General features: G+C 49.8%; 1 protein-coding gene across 1 annotated transcript in view; it reads left to right on the plus strand.

Annotated features, from left to right (window-relative positions):
* Nucleotides 1-4,043: 4,043 nt before the first annotated feature.
* The window catches only part of SIM2 (SIM bHLH transcription factor 2), a 55,721-nt gene continuing 39,228 nt past the window's right edge, over nucleotides 4,044-20,536 (plus strand). The window contains exons 1-3 of the mRNA XM_053970587.1: nucleotides 4,044-4,218; nucleotides 12,210-12,292; nucleotides 15,393-15,482. Of these exons, the coding sequence (XP_053826562.1) occupies nucleotides 4,044-4,218; nucleotides 12,210-12,292; nucleotides 15,393-15,482 (348 nt within the window). The remainder of the gene's footprint in view (nucleotides 4,219-12,209; nucleotides 12,293-15,392; nucleotides 15,483-20,536) is intronic.

Below are 20,536 nucleotides of genomic sequence, written 5' to 3' on the forward strand. Positions count from 1 at the left end.
CGGGATTCTGTTGAAAACATTCGCAAATCTGCCCTTTCTCCAAACCATCGCAATTTGTTGGAAACACAACACGCTCCCCTCACGCTTCCCTTTGCCACCCCGTCGTTTGTCTCTATATTTTGTTCCCAGGACACAGAAATGTCCCACATAAATTCCTTTTCGGGGTTAGAGATCGCGGAGCTCGTTGAATCGGACCCGTTAGGACCTGCCTTGATACACAGCTAATTTTCCGCAAAAAAATAAATATATCTGTATATAAATAAAATATTTTCCCCCGACATATACATGATATTTTTTACCTCTGCGCATACATCCAGTTTCAGCGGCGGGCGGAGGTTGCATTGAATTTTGAGAATTTCCCCGAAAAGCGGAAGTTTCTTTTCGACGCCTGGTTTTGGTTTTTCGGTTTTGCTTTTTTTTTGTTGTTGGTTTTTTGGGTTTTGGGTTGATTTTTTTTTTCGCCTAAATTAATTTTCGTTTGTTTTGCTCGGCAAAAAGTCCCAGCACGTTTCAGTTAAAATGAAAATAAAAACACAGCGGTGGGTTAAATCTGGCATCTCCAATGTGCCCAGGAGAGGTGTCCCCATAGAGAGGGGCACGGGGCTGCTGTTTCCCCCTATTTTGCGGGAGGGAGAAACGGGGCACATCGCACATTTAGGATTTCGCTCAGCTTTCCTTGACCTGCGAGCCTAAACCCAGCCTAAATCCCACCCATCCCCTGCTCGCCTTCCCTGCAGAAGCCGCTGTCAGGGCCGGGCGCGGTGCCGGCTACCTGAGCCAGGAGGGGATGGATTTGGGATCAGAGGCCGTGCGGGCATGTCCCGGAACCCTTCAGGGCTCCACTCGCCCGCTGCTCGCCCCACATCTCCGGCTGGAGGTGCCGCAGCGTCCCCGCTCGCCATCCCGCGGGCTGCGGTGGCCCGGGCGGGTTAAGGAGCGCGGCCTTTCCCTCGGCGTGGCCGGGCCGGGCTCTTGCTGCTCTAATGGGATAATTGCGGAGGGCCGGGCGAGCTTAGGCAAACACGCTCGCCCGCCGGCCAGGCCTCTGGCGAGGATTAATATTAAGGACCGGGGCATTGTGTCTCCCATCCCCCTCGGCGCCCGGCATGCGGGGCCGCGTCTCGCCGGGCTCTGCTGGTCCCTCCTTCCTCTCCTTTAATCCCCACGCGTGTCCGGGGCGGATGGTGGCTCCGCGGGGACTGGGGCTGTGTCCCCGTGACACACGCGCGGCTTTGTGTCCCCAAAGGCTGCTCAAGGGCTCCCGTCGGGTTAAACCTGGCCGGGCACGGCTCAGTCCTGCCCGGGCTGGGCTTAATTCCTTCACTCGGGACATGACGAGGCACCCAGGCATGGCTTTTGTGACGAGCTCTGCAGAGGTGGCCGCCAGCTCTCCGAGGGAGGGGGCCCGGGGGTCCCGGCATCTTCTTCATTTGCTTCATCTTGCCCCGGGCGCTGCTCCGGCAGCTCCGGGGTTAAGCCCCGGTCAGCGGAGCCCGGCGGGGGCTGATGAGCAGCGGCTGCCGGCGGGGCGGCTCCCCCGGAGCTCGGCCCCCTCCTCGGCGTGTACGAGGGGAGTGTGTGAATATATTTGTACATAAATGTGTATATGTTTTCATATAAATGTGTATATATATTCGTATATAAATGTGTGTATATCTGTACATAAACGTATATATCTTTGTACATAAATGTGTATATATTTGTATATAAATGTATATATATTTTCACATAAATGTGTATATATTTGTGTATGTAAATGTGTGTATATCTGTTTATAAATGTGTATATATTTGTACATAAAAGTGTATATATTTGTATATAAATGTGTATATATTTGTATATAAATGTGTATATATCTGTATATAAATGTGTATATATTTGTATATGTAAATGTGTGTATATCTGTTTATAAATGTGTATATATTTGTACATAAAAGTGTATATATTTGTATATAAATGTGTATATATATATATGTGTGTGTGTATATCTGTATATAAATGTGTATATATCTGTATATAAATGTGTGTATATTTGTATATGTAAATGTGTATATATTTGTATGTAAATTTGTACATAAATGTATATATATATCTGTATGTAAATGTGTATATATTTGCACACAAATGTGTAAAATGGGTATTTCACAGACGCTCTAAATGAGTGCTGCCTCTATCCGAGCCACGCGTCCCTGTGCGTGTGCCCGGGTACGCTTTACCCAGGTCCCGAACAACGCGGGAAGGTCTCGGGTGGTCTCCCCGCGGGGCTGGGGAAGGGCCCCACGCGTGTCACGGCCCCACACCCTCCGCGGCCCCTCCCGCGGGCAGCTGCACCCCGGGTGGGGCGACAAGGCCCCCTCGGGGTCACCGAGAGGGGCGGCGAGGGGCAGGGGGCTCCGCGGGAGCGGGTCGGGGCTGCCCCAGGCGGCGGCCCCCGCCCCCGGCTCCCCCCGGGCCGGCCTCCCGTCCCCTCGCAAGCGCTGATTGCGGCCCTGCGCTGGCTCCTCTGCGTTTGGGTCCCTCGGAGGGCGCTGCGCGGGAGGACACGTCACGGATACATTATCCCCTCCCCTCTTGAGGCTCTCCTGGCTTTCCGCAGCCTTTGCTAAAGAATTAACCGAGAGGTCCACTTCAGAGCTCCTTCTGCCCCTGGGAAAAAAAAAATAAATAAATAAAAAAGGCGAGGAAAGAAAAGGAAAAAAAAAAAAAAAAAACCACGGAGATATCGGTGCTTTCAGACGAGGAGCGTGGCGGCTGTGATTTCCGAGAGGAGGGGAATTTTACCTTCGATCTTTGCCGAATTGCGGGAGGTGAATGTAGCAAACCCTCCCCTTGCCTTTGAAAGGCATGTCTCTGCCAAAGAGACATGAAATACGTGACAAATAAAAAAGAAACCAAAAGAAAAATAGAGAGAGGAAAGATTCCTATCTTTCAAATTATTTCTCTTTAAAAGGGAAAAAAAACAACAACAACAAAAAAACCAACCAAACCAATAAATAAAAGCAACAAAATCAATGCCGCGCCTTTGCCAGCGCTCGGACTTGTTTGGAAAGAGACAACGCTGAAGTGGCACTGGTCCCGAGGAAAACGGATCCTTTAATTTGACTCCGCATGAGAAGCACACTTGGAGCCGGGCGCAGCGGCCGCAGCGGCAGGAGCAGCCCCGCAGCCCCCGCAGCCCCCGCAGCCCCCGCGGGGCTCGGCGGCCGCGCAGCCCCGGCGCTGCCGGAGCCCCTCGGGCACGGGCGGAGCAGCAGCGCCCTTCGGCCGCGGGAGCCCCCCCGGAGGGGAGAGGCGGAGGGGAAGGAGAGCTGCTGATTTCGGAGCGCTCCAGCCATCACTCACCCCAGCGGCTTTGACTTTGGTTCAGCGGGGAGCTCGTCGCGTCCTCGGCATCTCGGGCTCCGGGACCAGCTCATTTTGCACTTCGTTCAACGAGCAGCGGTCGTTCGGTTTCCTTCTTTTTTTTTTTTTTTTTTCTTTGAGAGACAAAATGTCCAAAAATGGTTCAGCCTTCTTAGCCCAATGATTTCTTGCATGGACGCTCTATTTTTTTTTTCCTTTTTTTTTTTTTTTTAATTATTATTTTTGGATGGGGCATGATTGAGTAGAAGAAATCGTTCGGTGAAGGGAATCCAGCGGTTTGCTCCCCGTTAAGGAGAAGATCAAGATCCGATTCCCAGCTGCACGCAGAGGACGGGGGTTGTCGTGGGTCTTTCAGTCTGGCTTTCGAAGCCCTCGCTGCTGCAGGGTCAGAGCAGAACTGCTTTCTCCGAGCGGCTTGCAGCTCAGAGATCGCCTCCCTCCTCCTCACACAGTTTCTGTCCGTGTTGTTTTTGTTTGGTTGGTTTAGCTTTATTTTTCCCTCCCCTTTTTGTCTTTTTTTTTCCCCTTTCGTTTATTATTATTATTATTAACTATTTGATTTGGGTAAATTGCCTTCCTTAAACGAAAATCCTAACTCTCCACTCGAAATCCATGCCCCCTGCCATTCGGAAGAACCGGGTCTAATATGCCAGTGACATCCCCGCCTTGCAGCAGTCGCGATGAAGGAAAAATCCAAGAACGCGGCAAAGACTAGACGGGAAAAAGAAAATGGAGAATTCTACGAACTGGCCAAACTCCTGCCCCTGCCCTCGGCCATCACCTCGCAGCTGGACAAGGCGTCCATCATCCGCCTCACCACCAGCTACCTGAAAATGCGAGCCGTGTTCCCCGAAGGTAAAAGCAGCCCCGGGGCTCCGGGAGCCCGCACGGCAGGGACGGGGAGGCGCCGCGGGCCGGGAGAGAGCGGGGAGGGCGTGCTGGGGTGGGCACGACCCCATCAGCGCCCTGGCAGGAGGGAGGGGATGCCTGCAGGGGTCTCAGAACGGGGTGAGCGAGCGAGGGGGGTGTTGAGGGAAAAGCGGGCTGGGAATGAGCCCGTGTGCCCCAAGCCCGGCGGCGGTGGGAGGCAGAGCCGGCCGGTTCATCCCCCCTTTCTCGCCCCCCTCCTCGGCTGCCGCTTCAGCTCCGTTGGCTCGGGGGGACCGTCCCGATGAGAGCGGGCTCGGTTGGTGTGTTCAGCCCCGGAGGAGCCCGCCCGGCTCCCGGGGATGGCCCCTGGGCACGGCTCTTCCCATCCGGACACGGCCTCGGGGAAAAAAAAAACCAAAACAAAACCAACCCGTGTGGTTGTTATTATTATTTTGTTTCGGTTGGAGCTCTCTGGAGCCAGGCTGGGAATGAAGGCGCGGCCGCTCCGCAGCGAGGCCCTGCGGCTTCTCCCGGGGCCGGGGAGAGAGGGGAAGAGGGGAAGGAGGGTCCGAGCCCAGCCCGGCCGGGACCCCGCTGCTCCCCGGCCGGGGCTGTGGCTCCCGTGGCTCTTCTCGGGGACACTCAGCAGCGAGGCCCGGCACCAATCTCTCCTTCCCGCAGGGTTTGGGGAAAATCAGCCCCTCGGGAGGTTCCTGCCTTCCCCCCGAGGGCGAGGGGAGGCTGCGGGCCGGTAGCCGTGGGGAGCCGCCCGTGCTGTCGGTGCGGCCGCGGAGCTGATGCGGAATGAAGCGCTGGGCAGTGCCTGCGGGTGGCTAAATAAAGCCCAGCAGCCCCGCTTTGTCATTTGTTTGTGCCTCTCCGGACTAGGAGCAGGGTGAAGGAATTAGCAAATTCCGCAGGGGAAGGTCTGCTCTCCGGCGCGGTTTCTAAGGAGCTTTATTAAAAGGCTAAAAAGAAAAACACAACCAGAAATAAAATAGGGGGAGGGCGGGGAAAAAAAAAAAACCCTCCCAACCCGAGCAAAGCTTACCGTTGTGGCCATTTAATTCAGAAATTTCGGGAGCACGGAGCAGCCGTGCTATTATGGGAAGCCAGGGCTCCGTTAGTGTGCGCTCCCGAGCCAGCGGAGCAAGGGGAGCGAGGCGCTGCTCCGCCGCATTTTCCAGCCATTATTCCCCACCGGGAAATTTCCCGATGAGAAACAGAGCGTCGTAATTTCGAGGGGGGCGGTGTGGGGGGTCACTCGCCGGCCGTGCCTGGCCATCATGCCCCCGAACGCCTTTGATTTAGGAGGGACGAAAAGCGGCACGTTTCGAGATGCTGCTGGATGCGTCCCGGCTTTTCCAGCCCTGCTGATCCTCAAGAGCGACGAGACGACCCCGAGAGCAGGTTTATACCCACAGCTCGGGTGTGTTTTATGTGTCTGTCTTCCCTAAACAGGCCGGGCGTGCGCTTCCGCACACTCTGCTTATTAAGGGCAACGTTTAAATGCATACAGCGAATTCCTGATCTTTCATCGTCTTAAGTACGGCTGGAAATACATTTAAAACCAAAGCTTTGCATCCAGGGATGACAGGCCGGGGGAATTACCTCCTCCGGTCGCCGAGCCCTGCGTTTAGTGCCTGGGAGGGTGAAGGGGAAAAGGGGGAGCCGGGCAGAAGCGGCTGCAGAAGGATTTTTTTTAGGGGGGGTTTCTTCCGCACAGTCCTGCATCACCCAAACTTCCCTTTCCCTCGGGATTTGCCCGTGGAAGGAGGGGAGGGGGGTCCCCATCCGTCCGTCCTTCTGTCCGTCCTCCCTGCCGCCTCCTCATACTCGGCTACTGGTTTCCAGTTGGCTTTACTGGGAGGGGAAGCAGCCTGGAAAGGCGTCCCAGCTTAAATCCTGGGCCAGCGAGCCGCGGGGGGAAGAGCCCCATGGCGAGAGCTGGACCCGATGGGTGTGGGGCCGTGAAATGAAGGTGGGCACGTAGCAGCACCCCGGCTGGCCCAGCCGGCACCCTGTGAGGCTTAAAGGGGTGGCAGGGTGGGGGGGGACAGGTCTCAGACGCCACCAGACGCGTGCTAGGCCCGGACTAACTGCGGCCAGCACGGCCAGAAACGCTGTTCAGCTGCAGACCTGGAGAGCACCGTCTGGACTGGAGGGAAAGAGAGAGAGAGAGAGAAAGAGAGAGGGTTGTGTTTTTAAACCCCTCGGTGGAGGGCTCAGGGCTCACCCCCTGGTTTTCACACGTAGTTCAGGAAAAGTTTGAGACCCTCAGCGAGGTGGCTGATCCCGACAGGGCTTGGGACAGGTCTCCTGCTCAGCCCGGCCAGGCTTTGTCCCGAAGATGGACCGAACCCGCTCAGACTCCAAGAAGCGAGAGCGAAAGGGGATTTTTACCCCGGCTCCTTTCGCCCTCGCAGAGCAAGCCCTGCAAGGGACAAGTTCGGGCTCCGATATCCCAGATTGTGCCCTGCGGTACCGCTGCGACCTTGAGATTCAGGAGTTAAAGTCAGGACACAGCAGCCTCCAGCCTCCTGCTCTCTAACACCGTCTTCTCTCGTGTTTTGGTTTTTGTTGTTGTTGTTGTTGTTGTTGTTGTTGCCACGGGTTTGTTGCTGTAGAACAGAAATACACCACGAGTCGTCTCTGCCAGTATTTTTTAAATTTTAATTTTTTTTTTTTTTTTATTTTGAAAAGGAGCTAATGAAAGAAAGAGAGGCGAGAATGAATCGCGTTTAAAAACCGCGATTCTCTGCCCCCCGGTTACGGCAGACTGGTGAAATCGTCACCCTCTCCCTCCCCCATCCCCGGCGCAGTGTCCAAAACCGCTTATGAAATTGGACATCTATGGTTGTTTAAACCGGATGGGAGCGAGCTAATTAATATGTGACCCTAAATACAATGTGCGCAATACAAAATAATCTGAATAAAGTGACGGAGCGGTAGATCTCCTTATTCCGAGAGGCAGACAATAGAAATTACTAGGAATATTCACAGTCTTCGGTCCCCATTTAAACCTGGCCACGAATGTATATTTTAAGAAAATCAAGGCGAATCGCAGCTATTCCGTCTGATTGCCACACGCGCTCGGAAAAGGTTCGTTAATGAATTAAACAAATAAATAAAGCGCGAGGCGTGAGTAATCCCTTTTTGAAAAGCCAGCCCCTATTGTACTAACCACTAATAGTGACATTAAAGGTCTCACTAAAAACAAAAGTGCTTTTTTTAGGCTTTTCCTGGGGCCGTTCCCAGGCGGCGGGAGCCGGTGGCTCCGCGGTGCGGGGACGGGCGGCGGGGTCGGGGCGGGGACGAGCGGCGGGGTCGCTCCGGTCTCTCCCGGCCGGAGGGGAGGGAGGGAGGGAGGGAGGGAAAGGAAGGGCGGGGGTCACTGCCGTGGGTCTGCCCGTGACCTCCCTGTCTGTAGGACGCCCGCTTTGGGGCCTCTTAACGCGATCTGGTGGGTTGGGCTCGGCGGGGAGAGCCGGGTTAGTGCGGGTGTCCTGGGGGGCAGATTTGTTAGAGTATTTTTTTCCCCCACTTTTTTACTTTTAAAATTTTTTTTCCTGGGAGTTCGCCCTTTATTTTTTTAAATTATTATTTATTTTTATAAAATAAAAATCTTGGATCTTTACGCCCGTCCTTCCCACCGCCCAACCCTCGGCCGCCCTCCCCGCGCTGAGCCCGCAGAGAGGAGCGGCCGGCCCCGCACATCCCTGCCCGGCCCTGCTCCTTCCCAGAACGTGACCTGGGGGTTTCCCCCTTCTCAGACGTTCCCCTGGCCGGGCCCGGGTGTTCCATCGGGGCCCCGCGATCCAGCGGTGCCGTCGGGGCTGAGATTCCCCCGGCCCCCGCTGCAGACGGGGCTCGGTGTCAGCGCTGCCCTCGCCCCCTCCTCACGGGGTGCCAGCAGAGCCTCGCCCCTCGCCTCAACGAGGGGCACAAACCTCGATGGAGCTCCGGGGCCGCCCCTCGGGAATATCCCCGGGGCTCTCCCGGCCGAGGGAGGCACAACGGCGCTGGGGAAAACCCAAAAAGCAGAATTGGCGGCGAGCCCCCAGGGCTCGTCGTTGTTCCTTGTGAAGGCTGGGGGACCTTGCGCTCCGGGGAACAGCCCAGCAGACACAAAGGAAATACTCCAAGTTACAGGGCAACCCGATACTGAACGTAATACATGGCTAAGTAATTCTTCTAGCAGAATCCCAAGCTGAAAAGCTACCGGGCTTTCAAATGTGCGTGTGGACGAACTTCTGTGTGCCGAGAGCAAAGGTGGGAGTTGTTCCCAAATATTTCTAGATCTTATTACAGTTCCACTCACCCCGCTGCCTCCCTGGAAAGCGGGAAATGTACAAATGGCACAAAGTGAGTGCTGGGGTACTTTGAAAAACAGCCAGAGATGTCAGAAGGGGCGGAGGGGGATTTTGTCCGTGTTTGCCAGAGGGAGCGGGACGCGTTTGTACGAAAATCCCCCAGTTTTTCAACGGCAAAAGCAGCAGAAATTTTGGGGTGTTTGTTTAAACCCCCCTCTCTGACTCCGGGCCGGAGCTGTCGGAGCCGGAGCTGCCTCCCTGTGCCCGGAGGGGTCCGGCGGGCACAGCCGCGCTTGGAGCCGGTGGTTCGCCCTCCGGGCATCGCGGTCCTGCCCTGCCCTCCCGGCCCCGGGCCCGGGGGGGACAGACAGCGCTCCAAACACCAGGAAAAGCAGGAGAGAGGCTCATCTCGCCCATGTCTGCCGGCGGAGTGCCCAAAAGCGAAGGTTGAGCCTGGGACTGGCGAGTCACAGTCCCGCAGGGGCCCCGGGCCGTGCGGGCTCTGCCGCTGAGCCCAGCCCCGGCTCTCCGGGCTGCCGGAATCCCCCCAGCTCGCTGGATCTGGGGGATCCCTGAGCCTCTGGCACGGCAAAGGAGCCGCGCTCGGGGCCGGGCCACTCCCACGGGTGTTCCCAGCGTTTGCGGGGAGGATGCTCCAGCTGCCCGCCGGCAGGGAATCCTCTCTCTTGGGCCGGGTAATTCCTGCTGCCAGGGGACGTCTGGACATGTCCCCTTCCAAACCGCCCGTGCGGTGACAAAGCCGTGGGGGACAGCCGGCAGCATCCCCAGACAGGGATCGCCTCCCATCCCAGCGACCTCCCGTCCCGCAGGAGCGGCGCGGGAAAGGCTCGCGGCGATTTTGGCCTCGCTCCAGGCCACTGAGCGAATTTGTGCGTTATTTCCCGGCCAGGCAGGAGCAGCCAGGCCGAGCCTATGGCATCCATACATTTACAGGGAAGGCGCGTTTGCAAATCTCTCGGAGGAGAAATTAATGGGCGTTAGTCCTTTATTCGAATGTAAGGTTTTATTCGTTTCGTTTTCACCTTTAAAGCGATCTGCTGGCGGATTAAATGATAAAATCACCGGCTTTAAAATAAGCTCAGACGAATGCCAGCCTGATCCACCGAACGTGTTTACGTTTGATGCGCGTTCGCGATTGCGACTCCGATTTTGAATTCCAAAGGGAGCAAATCTGAGCAAGTGACATTTTTTTTTTTTTTTTTTTTTTTATTCCGGGCTAGGAAAGAACCTCAAAACTAGCGCAGATTTTGGGATGCTGAGAAAGGACAGGACGGAGCGAATTGTCTCGCACGGGTGGGGCAGAGACGCGGCTCGTTCTAGGAGAGTTTCCTGAGAGCTCAAGGGATAAATCTGCTTCGTCTTTGGGAATGGAAGAGCTCAGGGCAGTTTTTACACAGCTGTGTGCGACTCTCTTTGTAGGTTTGCAGTCTCATATTTCGAAATTTGTAATTTGTAAATCGAAATAAGGGCAAACCCCGCCGCGCAGGGACAGACTCTGGAGTTTGCATTTGTTGCCGTATCAGGAAAGCAACTGCAGGATGACTCTGCGATTCCCAAACTTTTTCTCCCGAGAAACAAAAAAGTCTTTCAGCAAAAAGGACATTTTTGCCGTGTCTCTGGAAGTTTAGGAGCCTTTTCCAAACGGGGAATTGGGAAAAGGCGGAGAAAAGGGCGAATTTTCGTTTGGCTCTCCCGAACAGATTTCCCAGCGCTTCTTTCAGAGCAGGGAAGGTGTGCTTCCCCTTCCCACGGGAAAACGCGGGGAATTCCCGGGATTTGGAGAGACGGACACGGGGTGGGGATGCAGACCTCTCTTTTTGGGTGCTGCTGCTGCCTCGGGACGGCGAAAAGGAGGGGTCAGGGCCGGCCGAGGTCCCCGGCGTCCCCTGCCTGGCATGGGAAGCTCTTTAGCGCTTTCCCGGGGGTGCCAAGCACCGGGAAGGGAACCAAAACTCGGGGGAAGCACCGCGTCCTCCCCGCCGCCTCCCGTCCCTCCAACGGGAGAACCTGCCCGGATCCCAAGGGATGCCCCAAAAGTGGACAGAAATCCCCCCATCATTCCCAGACCGGGTTTAAGCGGCCAGAGCACAAACGGATCCAGAATCACGGAGCTGGAGCTCAGGGCAGGAATTTCTGTCAGTTTTCCCTCCCGTTCCGGGAGAAAGGAGATTTCTCTGGAAGCCCCTGGGCGGCCAGAGGGCACCGGGGGAAAACGCGGGGCTCGGTTTCATAGCGGGGCATCCTCGAGCCGGGCCGATTGTGGAACTCCAGGCTGGCAGCGCCGAATCCCCGCCTTTCATCCAGGGCCAGCGGCCAAAAAAAACACCTTTTTTTTGGGTTTTGAGGCCTCGCCGAAGCCGAGCGTTGTTGTTTCTCTCCAAAAACGAGGCGCCAAACGGGTGCGGTCGCGTCCTTCCCTTCCCCTCCATCCCCGGGGGGCAGTGACCCCTCGGCCACCAGGTGCCACGGGAGTGCCCGGCTCTGGGCATGGCACGGTGGCGGCCCCGGCTCCTCCGAGCTGCTGCAAGGCTCCGTTTTACCCTGGAAGCGAAACCCAACCAAGCAAGAAACCCGACCAACCAAGCAACCCCACCAGCGCGCAAACCCCGGCCCCGCCGCCCCTCCTCGCCCCAGGGTGGCTCCGCCAGGAACCTTCCGCGGCCACCGGGGCGGGCTCGGGCTGTGGGGTCCGGCTGTGGGGTCAGGCTATGGGGTCGGGCTGTGGAGTCGGTCTGTGGGGTCAGACTGTGAGCTCGGCCTGTGGGGTCCGGCTGTGGGGTCAGACTGTGAGCTCGGGCTGTGGGGTCCGGCTGTGGGGTCAGACTGTGAGCTCGGGCTGTGGGGTCGGGCTGTGGGGTCAGACTGTGAGCTCGGCCTGTGGGGTCAGACTGTGGTGTCGGGCTGTGGGGTCAGGTTGTGGGGTCAGGCCGTGGGTTCGGGCTGTGGGGTCAGGCTATGGGGTCGGACTGTGCGGTCAGGCCGTGGGGTCGGGTTGTGGGGTCGGGCTGTGGGTCAGACTGTGGGGTCGGGCTGTAGGGTCGGGTTGTGGGGTCGGGCTGTGGGTCAGACTGTGGGGTCGGGCTGTAGGGTCAGACTGTGGGGTCGGGCTGTAGGGTCGGGCTGTGGGCTCGGGCTGTGGGTCAGACTGTGGGGTCGGGCTATGGGGTCGGGCTATAGGGTCGGGCTGTGGGGTCAGGTGGGGCAGGGGGGCGAAGCTCTGTCGGGCCCGTCGGTGCGCAGGTGAAATCGGGGCAGTTTCTCTCCAGTCGAGCTCCGGCCTTCTTTAACCTCCTCATCCTCCTCCTTGCCCACCTCGGGGTGGCCGCTCACAGGGACAGGGACAGGGACAGGGACAGGGACAGGGACAGGGACAAGGGGACGGTGCAAGGACGGGCCGGGCCCGGCGGGCGATGCGAGCGGCTGCGGCCGCGGCCCTGGAGGGGATCTCCGGGGAATTCGGGGAAAGCGCATCCGCGGGGATGCTCTGGTCCAGAAAAAGAACAATTCCCCCCCAAAAACCTGCGTGGAGAAGGGACTCAGCCTTTGCCACCGCCGGGCCCGCACCCGCGGGAGGAGCACGGGCAGGGGGGGCAGCTCGGGCTCCGCTGCCTGCTCTGACCAAATCCTTGGGGTTTTTTGTAGGTCTGGGCGACGCCTGGGGGCAGCCGAGCAGGATCGGCCCTTTGGATAACGTGGCCATGGAGCTCGGATCCCACTTGCTTCAGGTAGTGCGCATGGAAAAACCGGGGTTGAGGAGTTGCCTCTCCTCCTCCTCCTCCTCCTCCTCCTTCTCCTCCTCCTCCTCCTCCTCCTCCTCCTCCTCCTCCTCCTCCTCCTCCTCCTCCTCCTCCTCCTCCTCCTCCTCCTCCTCCACTCGCTCCTCACCCTGGCTGAAGCCTTCATCTCATCGGGCTGGGAGAGCAGAAAACCAGAGGCACCGACCACTTTTATTCCAATTATTTCATTTTTTTTTTCTCCTCGCCTTTGGTATCGGCCGAAGCAAGAGGCGCTCATCCCCTCTGTGCACGCCCAGCTCTGCCAGCCCTAAAAGCTTCCATCAGCCGCCCCAAAAGTGCCGGGATGTCCCCGGGGAGCCCCCGGGGGAGGGGACCGGTGTTCCCCAGCGGTGACACCTGGAAGGGGACAACACCTGGATTGGATCTCCCGGGACTTTAGCGCCTGAAAATCCCGCTGGTCACAATCCCGGTGAATTCCTCTGAATGCTCCGCAATTCCTCTGAATTTAGGAAGTCGTAGCCGGGGCGAGGGTGCCAGCAGGAGGGATTTAAAAAAAAAAAAAAAATTGCGTTTAACTAAAATTTTAATTATATATGTGTAAAAAATTATATATTATAAATATATAAATATATAAAAATATTATATATAATATACAATAAATATATATTATATATTATAAATATATAAAATAAAATTATATATATGAAAATTATATATTATATATAATTTAATTTTATATAATTTTAATTATCTATAAAAATATTATATATAATATATATTTTTAAATATTTGTTTGTTTATTATATAATTTATTTATTTATTTATTTATTTGTTTGTTTGTTTGTTTGTTTATTTTTTTAAATATGTGAACCAAACGCAGCGCGGGTTTCCTCCCCCGATTTTAAAGAGCCACCAAACCGGAAGAATTTAGCGGGCGGGTTTATTGTGGGAGGTGAATCCCTGCTCACAGAGCTGGCGCTGTTTTCACTCTTTCTCTTCGCCGGGGATAAAAACCCAACCAAAAAAATCTCTGCCCGGGCTCCGCGGCCGCTCCGCCCGCTCCCACCTTTGGAATGACGACCACAGAGCATCAGCCGCTCTCCCGCGGGGAAAAATGAGATTTTTGGGAGGCACTGACAACATCCAGGCTATGGCAGAGCTCAAAATGATCTCCTGGGGAGGCATTTCCAGCCTTGGAATTTTATTTCAAGTAGCTGCTGCCCTCTCAGCTGTTCCGGAGCCACGAGTCCGCCTGGAAATGCTGATCTAGTTGTGTATAATAATTAAATTTATATATTAAAATACAGACCCAACTGTAGAAACCTTTGGTGTTACTCCTCCTCCTGGCTGTTCCCCATTTTGTCTGGCATTAATTGAATTTACAGCAAATTAAATGCTGACCACCTGCAACTCTGATTTTACAGTTCAGTTATTTCTGAATGACGAATGCTGAAGGTTTTAATAAACCCACATTTACTGCAAACCTTTTTTTTTTTTTTTGTTTATGTTTAAGAGTTCTTAGACTGAAATTTTCCATGTGAATTTTCAGCTTCAGTCTGCTTCCCTGTACATGAAATTTTGGGATGTGCTGCAGTAACAGCAATTAATTTATCATTAATAAGCTTAATAAAAGTTTTTTAATGATACAGGGTACAGCAATTGCAAGATAAGAGTGTTTAAGGCAAAATTGTGGCTAAAACTGCAATTATTCCCCATTATAATATTTCTACAATATTTAATTTATGCTTAAAAAAAAAAAAAGGCAAAGACTAATCTGGTTTCAATTATATGCTGTAGAGTCATTAGCAGGCCAGAGAATAATTTGGAATATTTTCTTATTGGGGTGGCACTAGAGGTGCATGAAGTAGACAGGATTTTATTGCTTCTCTTCCAGTTCAGTGACTTTAAATGGATTAAAACAGGTGGTTGTTTTACTTATGCGCTGTAAAAATTATTTTTCTCTTCCAAATATCTTTTCTGGTGATATTCACATGTGGGAATATTCACTGATATTCACACGCCACGTGTTGATCAAAGCTCTCTGTACTGGGTAGAGATAATGCAGATTTTTTTGCTATCAGCTACTTTTGAAAAAAATCCCTGAAATTGGGCACTAAAAAATCAAAGCCCCCCCCTGAACTGAGAGGTTTTGTATCCAAATCATGGCAAATTTTGGCTGAGCTTTTACCAAATTATTTATTTTTTTTTCTCATATAAATAACATCTGACTAAATCAAACTCCAGCTTTTTTTACTCACACAAGCAACATTTGCCTCCCAGCCAATATCCCCTCAAGGAGAATTTGTAGGATTGGATCTCAACTTTGAGCTGGTTGAGGTTTGCAGACTGCGAGGATAAAACTTTATCACACTCAACAGGAGCTATTTGTGCTTATTCATTTTTGGGATGCTGACAGTGGATGAGGTTGGTCAGCTCGATTTGGGGTTTTTTTTATGCCAGAAAGTCTCTAAATTGAAGGGAGGCATCATTTATACACAGCCACCCATTAATTCTTTTCTCTTTTTTTGGAAGGTAAATCCTCTTTGAGACTCAAAGAGAGATATTTGTGCTTATTAATTTTTGGATGCTGGCTTTTTCTGCTTTTTTTTATTTTTTGGAAGTTCACGTTGCTACAGAGCAGAGGGCTCTCTGTTCAGAAATCCATTCTTGAAAACGCAGCCAAATTTCAACGTTGCCCGTGGTGCCATTAAAGAAATTGCAAATAGCAGCGAGCTGGGTCTGCCAATTACGCCATAAAAAATGGCTCAGGTAGGGCCTGACTTCCCCCTCAGCACCCCAGAGCTCAGGATTTGGGCTAAGCACTAAAAAAAAAAACCCTGAATCGACAGCAAAATATTCCCTGAAATTGCAGCAGCAAAGCTGCATCTGCAGGGGAACGAGGTGGATTTCACAACGACCCTGAGTTTAAGGGAACAAAATCAGATAAAATTTTATATTCCTTAAATTTCGCTCTTTGCTGCTGTTGAAGTCAGAAATCATCCTCCAAAATACATTTTTTTTCCCCCCCACTGTCAATGCTTTAAATGGATTTCTTGCTTCTTACCCTGTGCATTTCTCTTTATTTCAGACTTTGGATGGCTTTGTTTTCGTCGTGGCGTCCGACGGCAAAATAATGTACATTTCTGAAACAGCATCTGTGCACCTTGGCCTGTCCCAGGTATGGGGTGTGCTCTGACACCTAAAGCATAAAGAAAATAAAACTGCTAAATACAAATTTGGCCCCTTACACTGGTGCCTTGCCTTTATATAAAGTTTTTTTTTTTTTTTTTTTTTTTCAGTGCTGTTTGAAGCTTTTTTTTTTTTTTTCTCCTTGAAAAGGGCTTTGGCGAAATACTCAAATTTCCTTTCCTCGCCACCACATCGCCGTGTCTTTATATCTGTTCTTGTTCATTGTATTTTACTCCTCATTACCTTTCAGAAGGGCCATAAATAATATGATATTGCAAATTGCAGATGGAGGCAGGGCCCGAAACCCAAGCGTGGTAACGCAATAGGGCTGAAATAAAACTCAGAATTCCAGTCTGGGAGCCTTAGATTGTGTCAGAGATTGAGGCTGCCTATGAAAGGGAGAGAAATCTGATGTGGAACAGGGGTTTTATGGTAAATGTGCTGGGGGAGGAGAAAAAAAATAAAAATAAAACAAAAAAAAAAAAAAAAAAAAAAAAAGGGAAAAGGGGGGGCAGATTTATGAGTGTTCACATGGAATTCAGGGCAGTTTTTCCTGAGTTTTTCCAGCTCAGTGGTGTTTTCAGTAAAGCGTTTTATATGGTTGTGATAGAACTCATAAAACTCAGTTTACTACTGTTCTGCAGCAGAACTATGAGGGGTTTTATGGTTTTTTTTTTTTTCCTCTTAGATGGACATTTCTAATTTTTTTTTTTTTTTTTTTTTTGCCTTCTTGGGATAGGCACAGGGGCAAAAGAGCCTGAATTTATTGTAGAATTTGGCTTTCCATGCCTTTGTTTGTAACTGAAATTCACTGGTAGCACCTGACCTAAAGTTTCCCAAAATCCCATTAAAAAAATTCCTCATTAATTTCAGCACGCCCTGGATAAGACTTGCAAGGATCTGAAGTGTTCAGTTGTGTATCAAACATTTACAAATAAATAAATGAATTGAAATAAAGACTAAGCAGCAGAGGAGAGGAAGGTGAGAGAGGGGAGAATATTCTGAAAATATCTGGTTAATTTATCCTGTGTCTGTTTCCACAAACAGAGAGGGGGGCTTTAATGGTGGGGATTATTTGTGCACCTTAATTTTTTTTGTGGTAACCCATATTTTTAATTGAAAGAAATGTGGAGTTCTTTGGATGCGTGTTTATAACAGTGATATCAAAATTAGTGGCTATGAGACAAAATAGAACTCAAAGAGGCAGAGAAAACAAGGATATAAACCCATAAACCCTTGTTTCTCTTAGAAAAAGCAATTTGGGGAATAAACAGCCACCAGAAATACTTTTTTTTTTTAACCTGCTAATTTTAAAAATATGAGCAGGAGACATTCTTAGTTCTGTTTGTTCCCTTCACTCCGTTATGGTACAGCTTTAGTTGCTTCCTACCATTTAATTCATGTTCAAATTCCTTTAAATCTTGCTTTGCTTGCAAATAAACTTCCCTACACAAGGGCCCTATTTTCTACTCATTTTTCAGCCTGGGTTTCTCTCACCCTGAATTTTGCATCCTGAAGGATTCAGGATGGTACCTGTTAAAATCCACCCATTTCATCACTGCCGTTATCCCAAAGCACTGAGCATTCCCATCCATCCATCCAGGAGCAGAAACTCCCCATTCTGTGTTTTTTACTGCCAAAATTTTCCAAATTTTTGCCCAGAAATTGTTCTTTTTGGAGTAATATCCGGCCAGTAGATCTTGTAGGTTTTGGTATTATTATTATTATTATTATTATTATTATTATTATTACTGTAGTTATTAACTCAGTAATTTGGATATTATTATTATTATTACTACTACTGTAGTTATTAACTCAGTAATTTGGAGAAATTAAAGAATTATGGGATCAATGGGACACTAAACAGACTTTGGCATGTGCAGGAAGAGGGGACTGGCAGTGTCACACAAGTTTTAATCCTATTTATCCCTCCTGGTCATCTGCACTGACTGAATTCCACGGGCATGGAAATATCTATAAATTCTTAGTGCAAGAGGTGCTGTGGAAAATCAGGAAGTTTGACCAAGTTGCTTTTTGAGGGCAGTTTAATCAGCAAAATCCCAAACCTTTCACTTCAGCAGAGGCTTGAAACAACTGAGCTTGAAAATGGTGGGATTTGAAATTTAAGGGACTCTCAAAACACAAAAATTCACAGTGAACGGGGGTTTATTTATAAAACTTATTTCTAAATAAAATCTTCGAATTTATTTTTCATTTCTCTTACACTTTATTTATAACATTTCATCCTGATTTATCACCAATCTCTCCTTGCTCTGCCTCAATATTCTCTTTTTGAAGGGATAATTTTGCTTTAAACAGCGCCAGCAGCAATTTTGGGCTGCTCCCACTGCTCAAAACACAAATCCATTTAAACTGGGATATTCCTGTCAGCTCCCAGGGCCTCCAAAGGAGTTCTTGTTCCCACTCCTCTGGAAATCCTGGGATTTCTGCCCCTGACATCAACAAGAACGGGCTTGGGCAGGAGAAGTAAATCCAGCCAGCCATAATTCCACCTTATATTTCCAACAAGTGCCCTCATGGTGCCAAAGCAAGCTGAGAGCAGAGTGGTGGTGCCTGGAAAAAAAATCCTTTAGAGTGGGCACAGAAAGGCCTTTTTATGAAATAATTTGACAATTAACTAGCCCACACATCAATTTCCAGTTTGAGTGCCATTTGTTTCAAAATATATATTTAAACTAAATTTTAAAAAAGCCATTTAAAAAGATTTATTTTTTTTTTTTTTTAATTTTTTTTTTCAGACTATTTTTGGAGGCCTGCTACAGTGGCCTTTATCTTCTGGTTGAATTTAACTTCAGCAGGAAGAAATTAGAGCTTGAGCAGGAGCCAGGCTGGCTAAACCAGTTATAAATTTAAACCCAGCATTAAGGATTGTTTTTAAGCATGGCTTTGCCTCAGGAACAGAGTTTCTGAAAAATCTACATCTTCATTTGTGGCCCTGCCACTTCATTTGTGGCTTTGGAGTTTGATTTGCTCCCAGCTGGGGCAGGAAAAATTGTGAATTTTGCTGTGGGACCCCTCCTCCAGCCCATCCCAGCTGGCCCCAGCCCAGGGATGAACTGCCCTGGACTGCTTGGGACAGACAATTTCTTTCCTTTTTTTTTTTTCCATGGACAACAAACAGCTTCAAATTCCCCAAATATTTTTTTTTTTCCCCTCAGAGTCCAAAAAAGAAAGGAAAATCCTCTTGGGGAATAATGGGGAAAAGCAAATTTTAATTTAATTTGAAGGTCTGGAGTTTATTCCAGCAGTTTTCTGGATCCATGAAGGAGCCAGGCTTATCTTTGACTTTTGATAAATCTTGAAATATTTAATCACAAATGTCAGAACTTTTCCAGGAGTTTGTTTTGCTTTTATCCAATGAGTCTATGAGAGGAAAAATATGTAATGATTTGCTCCAGGATCCATCCACTTAAGTCCTGTGTGTTTATTATGAATCATTCCTTGGCTGGGGAAAAAAAAAATCTGAGTTCCTCATAAACCCCCTGTTAGTAGGAAATGCTGAGATTTGGTTTTTACAGCTATTAAAAAGTGCATCAAGGAAGCTGCTTTAATAACCTGAGGCAGGGTGGGGTTTATCTTTATGAACTGAGCTGTAGAATTTCTAGATTTTTAAAGTTTTCAGGGTTTCACTGTAGGCTTTAAAAGAACCTGAGTGTGCCTAGCAGGGGGTTGAGACTCCAAATTATGGATCCATATTTTGGTTATTTGACTCTGCCTCAGCCCCCATCTCTTTGCTGGTGGTTTTATGTTTTAAAGTCAATTTTTAAAAGTCAATTTTGGGGTCCGTTGTTGGAGTCTGAAGTGCAGGGAGCTCTCAGAACTTTGGGCCTGGAAGCCAAAGCTTAGAATTAAAGCCAGGATTTGAGCTGAGACCTTGGAAAAGGCTCCCAAACTGAGGTGCTGGAAGGGAGAATGTGGATTTGGAGTTTAAAAGCAGAGACACGTTAAGCTAAGTAAAGGAAAGTTTAGAGTTTAAAATATAGAAAAAATAAAGGTAAACAGAGGTAAACAAGGAGCTCAGAATGCAGCACTGTGGGTTTGTGTGTCAGAACATGACTGGCCAAGAGAGCTCACACTGTAACATGGGTCCATAAGATGAAATATTTAAGGATTGGGTCAAAAACATAAATATCCTTGTTGGCAGTGTTTTATTGGTCAATAACTCCTTAAAAAGTCTTGTAACTGAGGGTCTTGTGACCTTCTGAGCCATGCAGTGAAGATGTAGCGAACTCACCCTTCCTGCCTGTGCAGAAGACAAGAAAAATAAATCACATCACCTAAAAACCTCGGAGTCCCATCTCTAACTCATTCAAAATTCACCAAAAAATCCCCATAGTCAGTGCTGTGCCTTTACCTCCTGCTGATTTCCCTGGGGTTGCAAATAAACCCATGAGAATAAAAATCCTTTCTGTGTTTATACCAAGGGAAACCCAGTCGTTATTGCACAAAGAAATTCAGGCTTGAATTTTAGCCATAAACTCTGGGGCACAAATGAAATGTTGGCTAAAACCGTGACCTTTGACCCTTTGAATCCTGTGGAAAAATGTGCATTTCCATGAGGAAGAATTTTAAACCAGGTGATGAGTTTGGGAAAAGCAAGAGCCATCCATGAGTTGCACTTTTTAAGAGAAAACTTCCCCTACAGTTGATGGGGTTGGTCAGATTGGGTTTTTTTATGTCAGGAAGTCTCTGAATTGAAGGGATATTTGTAGGGATATATATAAAAATAATATTTATTTATTTATTTATAGGGAATTTATACACAGCCCATGAATTCTCTTTTTTTTAAGATTTTTTTTTTTTATGTAAGTGATCAGGATATTTACGAAGACACCTATGGGCATTTTCAGGATGTTTGTCCCTTGTAATTATAAATAAACAGAAGAATTTCCAGGCATGACTCACAGGGAGATGTTGTGTTTTCCTTCCTCCCTGACAAAAAATTGGGTGTGGGGTGTTCCTGCAGCAAACCCCCACCTGTTTCTGGCCTGAAAAGGAGCAGCCAGTGCTTTTTAGGGGCAA

This window comes from Vidua macroura, chromosome 2 (genome assembly GCF_024509145.1).
Source record: "Vidua macroura isolate BioBank_ID:100142 chromosome 2, ASM2450914v1, whole genome shotgun sequence".
NCBI lineage: Eukaryota > Metazoa > Chordata > Aves > Passeriformes > Viduidae > Vidua > Vidua macroura.